Source organism: Heterodontus francisci, unplaced genomic scaffold (genome assembly GCF_036365525.1).
Source record: "Heterodontus francisci isolate sHetFra1 unplaced genomic scaffold, sHetFra1.hap1 HAP1_SCAFFOLD_377, whole genome shotgun sequence".
Taxonomy (NCBI): Eukaryota; Metazoa; Chordata; class Chondrichthyes; order Heterodontiformes; family Heterodontidae; genus Heterodontus; species Heterodontus francisci.
Genome location: NW_027142041.1, coordinates 571,114 through 586,456, shown reverse-complemented (window position 1 = coordinate 586,456; position 15,343 = coordinate 571,114). Strand labels below are relative to the sequence as shown.

The 15,343-nt window shown below is 45.4% G+C and overlaps 1 protein-coding gene across 3 annotated transcripts in view; it reads right to left on the bottom strand.

The window, feature by feature from the left end:
* Positions 1-1,394: 1,394 nt before the first annotated feature.
* The window catches only part of LOC137366357 (dnaJ homolog subfamily C member 27), an 84,264-nt gene continuing 70,315 nt past the window's right edge, over positions 1,395-15,343 (bottom strand). For all 3 annotated transcript variants that reach the window (XM_068028258.1, XM_068028259.1, XM_068028260.1), the window contains exon 7: positions 1,395-1,695. In XM_068028258.1, coding sequence (XP_067884359.1) covers positions 1,563-1,695 — 133 coding nt within the window. In that variant the 3' untranslated portion in view covers positions 1,395-1,562. The remainder of the gene's footprint in view (positions 1,696-15,343) is intronic.

Sequence of the window (15,343 nt, the reverse complement as noted above, 5' to 3'; positions counted from 1 at the left end):
CCTTCTATACACCACCTGGTTCTCAGTTGTATTATGGACTATTTATTTGCAATTGTTTTAAAATCTTGGCATTTCATCAGCCTGATCCTGTCTATTCTATTCTAATTCCTAATGTCCAACCCAGCACTACTTCATCATGAAGACACCATGCGGTCAGGGCCCCCAATGGATTAGTGATAAACACACTCTCCACTGTAGCACTAAGTTATTCACAGCAAAAGACTGCAGGCTGGAGGCCTGTTCTGCATTCAGATAGGGCACCGAGTGAAGTGCTATGATTCCTATGGGGGAGGGGAGGGAAATTGTTTCTCCCGATTGCTAGTCAGTGAATTCATGTGCAGACAGAGTCCGATAGGGTTGGATCAGCTGTTAAACAATCTGGCGATATTCGATGTCTTGGTCACAAGTGAAAAAAGGTAAATCAGCAAAGGTACTGGAAAGGTGCATCACCCGTAACTGTGAGCCAGCAACACTGAGTGCTTTCAGGAATGTAAAAAAATTAAAGCAGAAACATCCTCCAAATCAATTCAATCAACTTTCAGCAGGTAATAAAGGTGCAAACCAGATGAACAGTAAGGAAAGATGAAGAACATTTCAAAAGAGGCAAAAACACATCATGGAGTGACAACTAGCTCAGGGGTGAAGGGTTCAAACCCCACTCCAGACAGTCCTGGCGACCAGTGTCTGGGACATCAGCTTCAACAAGCAGCAGGAGATACTTGTGTCCGATGGATGTGGATGCCCTCTCCATATTATAGGGAAGATGGGCTCTTTAGCCTTAGTTGCAGCAGAAGGTTCCCTGAAGATAAAATCGTGATGAAGACCACGGGAAAGCAGCTCACCTCCTCTTCCCTTGAGTGGCTCAGGTATCTTGTGTAGGAGACTTGAGTTAGCACCTGTCAATGCAGCCGCTGTGACAAGTGCCCATCTGTGCTACATCAGGCAGCTGCTGCCATTACCGTCACCTGCACTGTATCCTGCAACAGCAGAAAAACCTCCCATGAAATCTAGGCAAATGTAGAGTGTTGAAGCTCTTTGGCTGATATCAGTGAGAGATTGTGTATTGAAGGAAGGAGGTTTCTAAGTAGGACACCTGAATTAGTATAGCGAGTATTGAGATGGAGAAGAATGCATATAACATTGCTCCAATGCTTGTCTGTGCTTCTTGAAATGCTTGCTTCGGTATGTCTAAAGTTCCTTTTCAACCTCTGCCTTTGTCAACCCAGAATGCAAATCTCCCTCCAACACTGGGCCCCTTTAATGCTCTTCATGTGTGGCCCACCTTCTCTGAACCACTTTCCCTTTAAAGGACATAGTGGCCACTTGCCTCCCGTTACAAGGTTTTTGGATGAATGAAGCATAGTTATGCCAATCAGTGTAAGAATTACACTAAGTGTAAATGTTCAGGTTTATTAATCCTGCAACCTACATCCAAGAATTAAATGACATTTTCTTAGTCCTTATTTCCACTGAAATCCAATGTGCAGATGGTGTAACACTCAGTCCAGGGAATGGGTGGTTTCTTATCTAGTCAAAGTGGATTTTGATAGTACTCCCCTTTTTTACTTGATGTTTTTCAACAACACAGTCCGTGCGTTGACGACTGCTTTGAAGGCATCTTCGCTCCCCGGTGCGAGGCACTTGTCTGGGTGAAGGAGCATGGCCATCTTCCGATAGGCTCGGTTTACCTCGTCCCTGTAAAAGTGACAGTCTCAGGATCCACACTCAACCCCATTACACATAATATAGCTTAAAATACACAGATGCTCACTTAGTACGAGAGGACACAGGGAGCACAAACATTTTGGACGCAACTCAGTTCTGATCTCAAATGGTCTTCCATCTTTCCAACGCTTATGGGCCTGTTGTGTTTTTCCATTATTTTCTTTTTTTGTGATCCCTGCAGTGGTTCTGTTACTGGACTAATAATCAATGAGTTTGAACATGGTTGGAACATCAGTTCAAATCTCACCAGGACAGTTTGTGAATTTGAATTTAATTTAAAGAATCTGAAATTAAAAAGCTGGTCTCAGTAAAAGTGACCAAGAAGCTGTCAGATTGTCATTAAAAACCCAACTGGTTCACTAATGTTCTCAAGGGAAGGAAACCTGCCATCCTTATTGGGATTGGCTGATGTGACTGTAGTCCCAGACCAATGTGGCTGACTCTTAAATTCCCTCTGAAATGGCCCAACAAGCCACTCAGTTGTATAAAATCACAAGCAGCTCAAGAAGGTGGTCCATGACTACCTTGCCAGGGCAACCAGGAATGGACAACAAACGCCAGCCTGGTCGGTGATAACCATGTCCCACGAATGAATGTAAACAAATGGCCTTATCATTTTTATAGCTCACTAAGATACCACAGTTAGGTGGATATTCAGTGGGGAGGAGAGGAAACAGTCTTGCAGTCCAGGCCTATTGGGTGCCTATACCTCATAGAGGTGTATTTGGAGCCACATACAGTTGTATAAAATACAGCTGCAACCTGGTAATCGCAGGTGACGGCAGGAGTTAAACAATCAGTGCCAGTCCGCAGTTCTCTAATCTCATGCTGAAAGGCGCAATTGGCGTGCTAGTGCCAACACTAAAAGTGTCCATGTGCAAAGTTTCAGGTAACCTCCAGTGGCCCTGTGGAAGCTGTATCTCGTGGTGTAGTGTTCTAGGGGAACGGGGGGAGGGGTGGGCGGGAAGGGTGGCGGATGGTACTGTGTTCTGCAGTTTCAGTGATGTGATGGAGTTCACTCTCACCCACCATCAGTCTGCTGTGTGTCAGGTCCCTCAGTGAACCAAATAGGTTTTTACAAAATCCAGCAGTTTTGGGGTCCTTTTTCTAATGTGAGTCACAAATGATCTGATTTATTGCATTCAATTCTAGTGATTGCATACCAGCAATCAAAAAGTTAAACAAACATTCCATCTGGGAGTGGGCTGAGGCATGGCACAAGTCCTTCTATAAAACAGTTGATTAAAAGCTCAAGTCACAAATACAAGCTGCCAATCACATCTATAAATTTTTTATGATCAATTCCAAATGTTCAAAGTTTACAAACAGAGCTATAACCTGGAGCCAAAGCTCTGAGTTAGGGGTCGGCTTTTGAGATATAATGGCACCTTTAATCCACAGGAAGGACAAATTGCAATTGTGCGCAGACAGCTCGGTGGGCCTAACAGAGAAGGAAAGGTCCAGGCTCCATCCCCGGCCTGTGCTGAGTTAGCTGATTGCACCCGGTGTGGTACTGAGCCCAAGACAGAGCGGAAAAGGCCTGGCTCTATCCCTGGCCTGTACTGAGTTAACGGATTTTTTGGGGGGCACTACAATTGGCTTCAGTGTCTTTTTTGTTTGGAGGGGCACCAGCATGCATTGCCAATCTGATCACTGTGAAGTGACTGCTGGCAGAAAGTACACATAACCAAGGACAAGATGAGTGGTGAAGCCCTCCAGAGCACCATATTGCATACACAAGGCCTGTATACCCTGAAGTTGAGAGACTGAGAGGTGATCTAATTGAAACATATAAAATGCTTAAATGACTTGTGTTACGAGTGCTTCCATTTTTTAAATTAAATTTTGATGATTTGTGGTGTAAAACTGAAAAGCAGTCCATGGATTTTTCTTTTTACAAGAGTCACTGAAAGGTCTGGACTGTAAACAGTTACTGGAAGGCACCTGTTTTCAAATAATTACCCAGTGGGGGTTGTTTTTGACTTGGAGAAGATGTTTACAGAGAAGTGACAGGTCAAGATTTAGAGGGGTCAGGAGGCTTGACTCATGTGACACTGTTTATGGTTTCATTTGGACAGCGAGTTGAGATATGGACAATTGTTTGAAAAGACAGTTGGAGAAAACTTGCCAAGAAAGCCAAACCACGCCTCAGTCTGTTCCAGCTCTTTGAAAAAGCCTGCCAGTTTTCCATCTCTTGAAAAGCTGAGAAGCAAGTGTAAGAAACTGCTTGAAACCTCTGATACTGCATTTTCCCTGGAAAGCATGCCCAAACTGATCTTCAACATCGCCTGACAAGCACTGTTCCAGGAAGGTCCCAGTGACAGCCGTCTGTATGTATTTGGGATGTCAAACAAAAAAGGACTCTGACATCTTTTCATATCTTCTCTTTTTTGCTTCAAGAATGAGCAAGTATTTTGGCCAACACGTTCTTTTCTTTGTGTGTTTTTGTACTAGAGCTCTAAAGCGTAAATCTCGTTTTTTCAGTATGTGTGTTGCGTGAGAGGTGAAGAGGCGTGGGTTTCCGCCGGGTGCTCCGGTTTCTTCCCACAGCCAAAGACTTGCAGGTTGATAGGTAAATTAGCCATTGTAAATTGCCCCTAGTGCAGGTAGGTGGTAGGAGAATGGTGGGAATGTGATAGGGAATATGGGATTAATGTAGGATTAGTATAAATGGGTGCTTGTTGGTCGGCACAGACTCGGTGGGCCGAAGGGCCTGTTTCAGTGCTGTATCTCTAAATTTAAAAAAATAAAATAAAAGGGAACTTTTATATTTCGATCTGTGTGCTTATGCTTTGCTTCATTACTGGTTAAAACTTGTTTTAGAATAAACTGGTCATTTTTGTTATTTAAAGAAACCTGGTTGGTGTGTTTTATTCTGGGATGAAAATAGAGTCTATTATTGACCGCATCAGTAAGTGGGAAAAAATGTAAATATATGTTGTGACCTGTGGAGACGTGGAACGAGAATAAACAGTTTGTTCCTCCTGCCTCAGTCATAACATTTTTAAAAATTCATTCTTTCGATGTGGGTGACACTGGCTAGGCCAGCATTTATTGCCCATCACTAACCGCTACAGTCCATGTGGGGTAGGTACACCCACAGTGCTGTTAGGAAGAGAGTTCCAGGATTTTGACCCAGCGACAGTGAAGGAATGGTGATATAGTTCCAAGTCAGGATGGTGTGCAGCTTGAAGGGGAACTTGCAGGTGGTTGTGTTCCTAAACATCTGCTGCCCTTGTCCTTCTAGGTGGAAGAGGTCATGGGTTTGGAAGGTGCTGTCTAATAAAGGCCTGCTCGGGTCTGCAAATGAAACCCGAGCCATGCCCGACATAACCACAGCTGACCCGAGCCAGATCCGGCCCGAGTCCTTTCATTTTTTCCCATGCCCGACTCAACCATTGGAATGTTCAGTGAAACCTAGCTTCCGTTTTTCAGCTTTTAAGCTTGTGCAGATAAGCAACAAAAACTGTAACTGGACTTGAAAGGTTGTTTAAAAAGTATATTAAGATTGGAGCCATAGAACATAGAACGGTACAGCACAGTACAGGCCCTTCGGCCCACGATGTTGTGCTGAACCTTTAACCTACTCTAAGATCAAACTAACTACCTACCCTTCATTCTACTATCATCCATGTACCTATCCAAGAGTCGCTTAAATGCCCCTAATGTATCTGCTTCTACTACCACCGCTGGCAGTGCATTCCACGCACCCACCACTCTCTGTGTAAAGAACCTAAAGAACATCTCCCCGAAACCTTCCTCCAATCACCTTAAAATTATGCCCCCTGGTGATTGCCCTTTCCACCCTGGGAAAAAGTCTCTGGCTATCCACTCTATCTATGCCTCTCATCATCTTGTACCCCTCTATCAAGTCACCTCTCATCCTTCTTCGCTCGAATGAGAAAAGCCCTAGCTCCCTCAATCTTTCTTCGTAGGACATGCCCTCCAGTCCAGGCAGCATCCTGGTAAATCTCCTCTACACCCTCTCTAAAGCTTCCACATCCTTCCTATAATGAGGCGACCAGAACTGAACACAATATTCCAAGTGTGGTCGAACCAGGGCTTTATAGAGCTGCAGCATAACCTCGCGGCTCTTAAACTCAATCCCCCTGTTAATGAAAGCCAACACACCATGCGCCTTCTTAACAACCCTATCAACTTGGGTGGCAACTTTGAGCGATCTATGGACATGGACCCCAAGATCCCTCTGTTCCTCCACACTACCAAGAATCCTGTCTTTAAGCCTGTATTCTGCATTCAAATTCGACCTTCCAAAATGAATCACTTCACACTTTTCCAGGTTGAACTCCATCTGCCACTTCTCAGCCCAGCTCTGCATCCTGTCAATGTCCCGTTGCAACCTACAACAGCCTTCCACACTATCCACAACTCCAGAAACCTTCGTGTCATCGGCAAACTTGCTAACCCAGCCTTCCACTTCCTCATCCAAGTCATTTATAAAAATCACAAAGAGCAGCAGATGTCCCAGAACAGATCCTTGTGGAACACCACTGGTCACCGAGCTCCATGCTGAATACTTTCCATCTACTACCACCCTCTGACTTCTATGGGCCAGCCAATTTTGTATCCAGACAGCCAACTTTCCCTGAATCCCATGCCTCCTTACTTACTGAATGAGCCTACCATGGGGAACCTTATCAAACGCCTTGCTAAAATCCATATACACCACATCCACTGCTCTTCCTTCATCAATGTGTTTTGTCACATCTTCAAAGAATTCAATAAGGCTTGTGAGGCATGACCTAACAAAGCCATGCTGACTGTCTCTAATCAAACCATGCTTTTCCAAATAATCATAAATCCTGTCTCTCAGAATCCTCTCCAATAATTTGCCCACTACCGACGTAAGACTGACTGGTCTATAATTCCCAGGGTTATCCCTATTCCCTTTCTTGAACAAGGGAACAACATTTGCCACCTTCCAATCATCTGGCACTACTCCAGTGGACAGTGAAGACGCAAAGATCATCGCCAAAGGCGCAGCAATCTCTTCCCTCGCTTCCCGTAATATCCTTGGGTATATCCCGTCTGGCTCCGGGGACTTATCTGTCCTCATATCATTCAAAATTTCCAGCACATCCTCCCTCTTAACCTCAAGCTGTTCGAGCATATCAGCCTGTTCCACGCTGTCCTCACAAATGACCAGGTCCCTCTCACTAGTGAATACTGAAGCAAAGTATTCATTTCGGACCTCCCCTACCTCCTCCGACTCCAGGCACAAGTTCCCTCCACTATCCCTGATTGGCCCTACCCTCATTCTGGCCATCCTCTTGTTCCTCACATAAGTGTAGAACACCTTGGGATTTTCCTTAATCCTACCCGCCAAGACTTTTTTATGTCCCCTTCTAGCTCTCCTAAGTCCATTCTTCAGTTCCTTCCTGGCTATCTTGTAACCCTCTAGAGCCCTGTCTGATCCTTGCCTCCTCAACCTTAAGTAAGCTTCCTTCTTCCTCTTGACTAGCTGTTCCACATCTCGTCATCCAAGGTTCCTTCCCCCTACCATCCCTTCCCTGCCTCATCGGGACAAACCTATCCAGCAGTCGCAGCAAGTGCTCCCTAAACAACCTCCACATTTCTGTCGTGCATTTCCCTGAGAACATCTGTTCCCAATTTATGCTCCCCAGTTCCTGCCTAATAGCATTGTAATTCCCCCTCCCCCAATTAAATATTTTCCCATCCCGTCTGCTCCTGTCCCTCTCCATGACTATAGTAAAGGTCAGGGAGTTGTGATCACTATCACCGAAATGCTCTCCCATGTACCGGAGGAGGTGATGGAGTGTGTCCGACCCGGCCCAACCCGAGCCGAGCCCGAATGCCGGACCCAGAAGAGTGACCTGACCCGAGCCCGACACGTCATCGGGTCCCATTCGGTTCAGATCGGATAGCCATGCTCGACTGTCTAAGGAGCCTTCGTGTGTTGCTGCAATGCATCTTGTAAATGGTACACACTGCTGCCACTGTGTGGCAGCTGTGGTGGAGAGAGTGAATGTTTGTGAATGGGGTGCCAATCAAGCGGGCTGCTTTGTCCTAGATGGTATAAAGCTTCTTGAATGTTGTTGGAGCTGCCCCCATGCAGGCAAGTGGAGAGTATACCATCACAAAGAACAAAGAACAGTCCAGCACAGGAACAGGCCATTCGGCCCTCCAAGCCTGCGCCGATCTTGATGCCTGCCGAAACGAACACCTTCTGCACTTCCGGGGCCCATATCCCTCTATTCCCTTCCTATTCATATATTTGTCAAGATGTCTCTTAAATGTCGCTATCGTATCTGCTTCCACCACCTCCCCTAGCAACAAGTTCCAGGCACTCACCACCCTCTGTGTAAAAACGCCTCGCACATCCCCTCTAAACTTTGCCCCTCGCCCCTTAAACCTATGTCCCCTAGTAACTGACTCTTCCACCCTGGGAAAAAGCTTCTGACTATCCACTCTGTCCATGCCGCTCATAACTTTGCAAATCTCTATCATGTCGCCCCTCCACCTCCGTCGTTCCAGTGAAAACAATCCGAGTTTTTCCAACTTCTCCTCATAGCTAATGCCCTCCAGACCAGGCAACATCCTGGTAAACCTCCTCTGTACCCTCTCCAAAGCCTCCACGTCCTTCTGGTAGTGTGGCGACCAGAATTGCCCGCAATATTCTAAGTGTGGCCGAACTAAAGTTCTGTACAGTTGCAGCATGACTTGCCAATTTCTATACTCTATGTCCCGACCGATGAAGGCAAGCATGCCGTATGCCTTCTTGACTACCTTACCCACCTGCGTTGCCACTTTCAGTGACCTGTGGACCTGTACGCCCAGATCTCTCTGCCTGTCAATACTCCTAAGGGTTCTGCCATTTACTGTATACCTCCCACCTGCATTAGTCCTTCCAAAATGCATTACCTCACATTTGTCCGGATTAAACTCCATCTGCCATTTCTCCGCCCAAGTCTCCAACCGATCTATATCCTGCTGTATCCTCTGACAATCCTCATCATTATCCGCAACTCCACCAATCTTTGTGTCGTCCGCAAACTTACTAATCAGACCAGCTACATTTTCCTCCAAATCATTTATATATACTACAAACAGCAAAGGTCCCAGCACTGAGCCCTGCGGAACACCACTAGTCACATCCCTCCATTCAGAAAAACACCCATCAACTGTTACCCTCTGTCTTCTGTGACTAAGCCAGTTCTGTTTCCATCTTGCCAGCTCATCTCTGATCCCGTGTGACTTCACCTTTTGCACCAGTCTGCCATGCGGGACCTTGTCAAAGGCTTTACTAAAGTCCATATAGACAACATCCACCGCCCTTCCCTCATCAATCATCTTCGTCACTTCCTCAAAAAACTCAATCAAATTAGTAAGACACGACCTCCCCTTCACAAAACCATGCTGTCTCTCGCTAATAAGTTTGTTTGTTTCCAAATGGGAGTAAATCCTGTCCCGAAGAATCCTCTCTAATAGTTTCCCTACCACTGATGTAAGGCTCACCGGCCTATAATTTCCTGGATTATCCTTGCCACCCTTCTTAAACAAAGGCACAACATTGGCTATTCTCCAGTCCTCTGGGACCTCACCTGTAGCCAATGAGGATACAAAACCATGCTGTCACACTCTTGACTTGTGCCTTGTAGATGGTGGATGGGCTTTGGGGAGTCAGGAGGTGAGTTATTTGCTGCAGTATTACTAGCCTCTGACCTACTATTGTCAGCACTGTTTTTAGATGGCTACTCCAGTTCAGTTTCTGGTCAATGGTAACCCCAGGATGTTGATAGTGGGGAATTAGAATTGGGGGCTGTTATGATCAGGTGAGAAAGAAGCCTCGGGTTCTCTTTCAGCCTTCACCTGGTCTTACCATAACAGGGTTTTATTTTTAAACACACTGTTTTTAGCTCCCCCTTGGGGAATTGTTGTTCACCGCGTTCCAATTAAAAGGCAAAGAAACCAGCACAAACAGGATTTCTAAGGTTTAAAGATGATGACATTTTATTAAACTTAAACTCGAATTCGGTAACGGATACAAAACATGCCCAAGTTAGCATGCATATGCGATACACACAAGCAAATAGAGACAGAAAAGAGCCGAAAAAAAATAAAGTGGAAAGGTTTGAGGCAATATCTGAAGAGTTTTTGTTACTGTTCTTCGAGCTCACTATACAGTCCTTGTTTGTCAGTGGATCTTGCCTTTCGCTGGGGCCGAGTATTCTTCTTAAAGCTTGTTCACTGTGGAAGACTTCTCTCTCTGGGGTTCATGTGTCTTCAGTCAGTTTTTTGGAGTTCCGTGAGAAAGAAATGGGAACAGACAGGAGAGGCTGTGGCGAGCCAACCAGGAGAGGTCTTTTCAATCCAGGAGCAAAGAGCTTTCTGCAGGCTCTCAGTTCAAAACTCGACAACAGCCAGCCAGTCATATGACTAACTGGTCTGACCACGTCTGTTTGTGGATTGAATTGGAGCAGGGAATAGCTCCTTTGTCTACAAGCACTGTGTTAATATGCAAAAATGTCTTTCCAACCAGGGGCTTGGCAACTCCTTGTACCAGGCTTCTCTTCTTCCCAGCAACAATCTGAAATTTAATATCCATGTGGCGCAATTAATATGCCTCATTCTTGGCAGGTGGGGGCCTACATGACACCTCCACATCCAGGGGAATGAAATGCCAATTGAGAAAAGGCACATTTCATTAAAAGGCTTGATAAAAAATATAAGATACAGGAACAAAAATGGATTTCTCCCATTCATTCATAAATCCTAAAACATATTAAAATTGCCTGCCTTTTCTTGGTGACAGTGCAGCTTTAATTGTCCCTTTTTGGCATCCTAAATTTAATGAGCCCGAAATTGGAATTTTTCCCAAGAGCGGCAGTAGTGGGCAGGTCTATCCTGAACTCGCTTTCAGGGCTTTGCTGATTCATGCAAAGGCTTTTGACTTCAAGGGACTGGTGGTTCCCTTTTTCTCCGATTGTAGGGGAGGATTCTCCCCTTTGTTCTCTGGGACAGTCCTGCCTGCAGGTATCTGTGCAGACTCTACTGCACTGCCCTGTAACACTTCGACTAGGTGAAGCATCACCCTCCAGGTTTCTGTGCTCCCTCGAGGTCTCTGCCCGTTCCTTTAAATGGTGTTAGCAATTCCGGTGGGGTGCTTCTAGTGTCTGCATTACATAGGAGGAGGTGGGGTCTAACTTTTCACATTTTTCGGGGTTGGCTGACCGGACAGTAGGGGGATTTCATCTGTGATTCCTCCCAGACTTCCTTTAACCTGCCTTCTTGGTCACTTTTTCCCCTTCCCTTTCTAAACTTTTGCCAGCTGTGTACCTGCCTGTCCCCTTTTGTTCTCGGTGGGGGTCCCTTACAGTTCACCAGCCCTCTGCTGGAGGATCCTCCTAACACCAGTACAGGATTTAGGGGTGCAGGTTTCACTGTAGCTTGGTGTTTCCCCTCAACCTGGCACATGTGGCAACTCCTGCAGTACTCCACCACATCTTTGTGAAGTTTTGGCAAGTCAAACTGCTGTCTTATGCGGGCTTTGGTCATTCGTATACCAGCAGGTTCAGCCACTGTAGTCTCTTGAGCCCTTCTTAATATTTCTCTCTGGTATCTCTGTGGCACCACTAACTGGTGAACTACTGTCCACCCCTTACTCTCAGGTGTGTGAAGAGAACTCCATTTCCTCATCAGTCCCTCATTCTTTAAATAGTGGTAATCAGGGACTCCCTCTGCTTCACTTTCAGACTGGGTAGCCTGTGCTAAATCTCATAATAATATAAAAGCAAAATACTGCAGATACTGGAAATCTGAAATAAAAACAAGAAATGCTGGAATCACTCAGCAGGTCTGGCAGCACCTGTGAAAAGACAAGCAGAGTTAACGTTTCGGGTCAGTGACCCTTCTTCGGAACTCTCATAATACTGGGTCGGCTTGCTGAGCCTCAGCTAACGAAAATCCATTTAATTCATTCCCTGGGTCTCCTAACTTTCCAAAAAAAGTCTCAAACAGACAGACCCGATCACGTTCCTGCAGTGTTACTTCAGTGTCCTCTGGGTTTGATCATGGCCTGATCCACTACACATTCAGGGAAACTGCAGGGGTCTGTCTCCCGCCACTGCCCTGTTTCTCTGACTTCCTACCCTCTTTCTTTCATGACTGGGGGAGGGGGCTACCACCTTCACTCTCGCCAGATCATTACCTAGGAGCAAGTCAACCCCATCCACAGGCAGACTAGGGACAATCCCTGCGGTCACCGGTCCCGAAACTAGGTCGCACTCCAGGTGCACTCGGTGTACAGGTATGGGCATACACTGCCCTCCAATACCATTCATCATCATTTTGGTGTTCACTGCACTCTCCTGGAGAAAGGTCAGGCCTTTTCCCAGTAAAAGGATCTAGTGGCCCGTGTCCCTGAGAATCTGTGACCCCAAGAAAATGGGCTTGCTTGCCCCACTTGATGGGTATGCGGTTACTTTCCCTTCAGGCACAAAACCTTGATAACCCTCAGGAATCCTATTAAATTTTCCTGCACTTGCAGCCATAAGCTTCCTGGGTCTCTCTCTCACTGCAGTTAAAGCCACAGCTTGTTCTGCTGTGCTTTCCATCAGGTTCTCCCCTTCACTGAACGGGTGTGCCCTGATTAACTTCCCTTTAGTTTCCAGCAGTCAGCTTTTAAATGCCCTGCTTTATTACAATGGAAGCACACAGGTCTCCGAGACTCACTCTTGCTCACAGCACCTTCCTTTTTGGGTGGAGGAGGGCCCTCTGTGTCTCCTGCTTTCCTTTCTCTCCCAGGACTGCTTGAGCGGATAGCACCTTCCTACTGTTTGTCCTTTTTGGATTTGTGGGGATGATTAGAAAAGGCTCTCCCCTTGGAAACCGACTTATAAATTAAAGCAAACTCATCGGCCAGAACGGCCACTTGCCGGGATCTCTGAACCCATTGCTCCTCTGCATGGGTCTTTATGGAGAGTGGGAGGGAGTGTTTAAATTCCTCTAACAGAATTACTTTTCTGAGATTCTCATAGCTGAGCTGTACTTTAAGAGCTCTCAGCCACCGGTCAAAAGCCAGCTGCTTACCTCTTTCAAACTCTAGTTAGGTTTGATTAGCTTGCTTCTTGAGGGTTCTAACATTTTGGCGATAGGCTGGGGTACTAATTCATATGCCCCGAGGATAGCATTTTTGGTCAGTTCATAATTCGATGAACTCTCATCTGGCAACAGGGAATAAATCTCATGGGCTTTTCCAGTTAGCTTGCTTTGTAGTATAAGAGACCAGATCTCAGCTGGCCATTTTAGCTGCCTTGCCAGTTTCTCAAAGAACACAAAAAATACTTCTATATCCTCCTCATTGAATTTTGGGATTAGATGAGCTAATTTTAACAATTCCGTATCCAGCCCTGAATTACGCTCCTCCATTTTGGACATGCTATCACTGAGGTTACTCTGTTGCCCCCTAGTTAACACAAGTTGCTTCAACTCTCTTTCTTTGCATTCTTTCTGGAATATTCTTTCTCTCTCTTCTGCCTTTCATTTTCTTCACGTTTCTTCTGGAAGGCTCTTTCTTTCTCTTCACTTTCCGTTTGGAAGGCTCTCTCTCCCTCTCCCTTTCTCTTTCTTCTAATTCAAGTTTCCTCTGTTCCAATTGTATCTTTGCTAACAATACCCTGTCGGAGTCTGCTTCTAACCCTGTTTCTGCTTCTTCACATTCAAGGGAAAAATGGTTGGCCGCTAGCCTTAGGAGGTCAGACTTCCTAGCCTTGCCACGTACAGTGACCCCACACTGCTCAGCTGTTTTCCTCAACTCCTCCATAGACAGTGTTTTTAACTTATCCCAAGTTACTTCACCCTGGCTTGGAGAGCTACTCGCTTCAGTTGCAGACATGTTAGTATTCAATCGCACACAACCACAAGAAAACATGTATTGAAAACTTGCTCTTTTTTTGATTGGAAACAATTTGGCTTCCCACTTCCAATTTCTCTCATTTGTCTGAGGGTCAATTCTGGATGCTAGCACCCAAATTTTTGTTACAACTAGTTGAGAAAGAGGTCGAGGGTCTTTCAGCCTTCACCTGGTCTTAGTGTAACAGGGTTTTATTTTTTAAACACACTGTTTTTAGCTCCCCCTTGGTGAATCGTTGTTCACCGCTTTCCATTTATAAGGTGAAGAAATAAGCACAAACAAGCTTTCTTGGGTTTAAAGAAGAAAGGTGAAATTTTATTAAACTTAAACTCTAATTTGGTTCACACCTGCGGATACATAATGCGCCCACGTTAGCCTGCATACGCGATACACACATGCAAATAGAGACAGAAAAGAAAAATAAAGTGGAAAGGTTTGAGGCAATATCTGAAGAGTTTTTGTTACGGGTCTTCGAGTTCACTGAAGAGTCCTTGTTTGTAGGTGGATCTTGCTTTTCGTTGGGGCCCACTATTCTTCTTAAAACTTGTTCACTGTAGGAGACTTTTCTCTCTTGGGGGTTCATGTGTCTTCAGTCGGTTTTATGGAGCTCTGTAAGAAAGAGATTGGAGCAGGCAGGAGAGGCTGTGGCGAGCCAGCCAGGAGAGGTCTTTTCAATCCAGGAGCAAAGAGCTTTCTGCAGGCTCTCAGTTCAAAACTCTGCAACAGCCAGCCAGTCACGTGACCAACTGGTCTGACCACGTCTGTTTGTAGATTGAATTGGAGCAGGGAATAGCTCCTTTATCTACTAGCACTGTCTGTTAATATGCAAAAATGTCTTTCCAGCCAGGGGCCTGGCAACCCCTTGCAACAGGCCTTCTCTTCTTCCCAGCAACAATTTGAAATTTAATGTCCATGTGGCAGAATTAATATGCCTCTTTGCAGGATAATCCAATGCCAACGACATGCAATTGTAATAATAATTGAAAAGTAAAGGAAAACAAACAGGTTTCTTGTGCAACAGAATAAAGTTACCAGAATACCAGTAACAGAATACCAGACTGTCTTATCATTTGCTGTGACTTTTCTGGAGAAGGAGGATGTATCCCTGAGTGATGAGAAACATAACCAAGGCTAAACTAAAGGATTTGGCAGACCTGTTGGTGTTAGAGTTTAAACCAGGAGTTAAGAAAGTAAACATAATTGAAGTAATAACACAACATTTGAAATTGGAAGGAGGAGGTGGCAAACCGGAGGTGAGTGCAGTTGAATTAGTTAAAATTCAATTACAAATGAGAAAACCTGAGCAGGAACAGGAAATGGAAAAACTGAAGCTTGAACAGAAAAAGGAGGAAATAGAATTGAAAAACTTGAGCTTGAAAGAGAATTGAAGCTTGAAGTTGAAAAAGAGGAAAGGGAAAAAGAGAAAGCATTTCAAGGAGAAAGAAAAGGAAGCGAATTCGAAGATAAAAAGATGGAACTAAGACAAAGGGGTGGTCTTGAGTCCGGTGAAAGTTCTGGTGAGGAAAGATCTGGCTCCAGCCCAGGACCCCCTGGAGAGCTGTTTAAATTTGTGCAAGCCCTCCCTAAGTTTGAGGAAAGGGTCATAGAGGCATTTTGTGGCAGGTTGGATCCAAAATTGGCTCAGTGGCAGGAAGCAAAGGGTAGTAGTGGACGGATGTTTTTGTGAATGGAAAGCCGTTTCCAGTGGCATTCCACAGGGCTCTG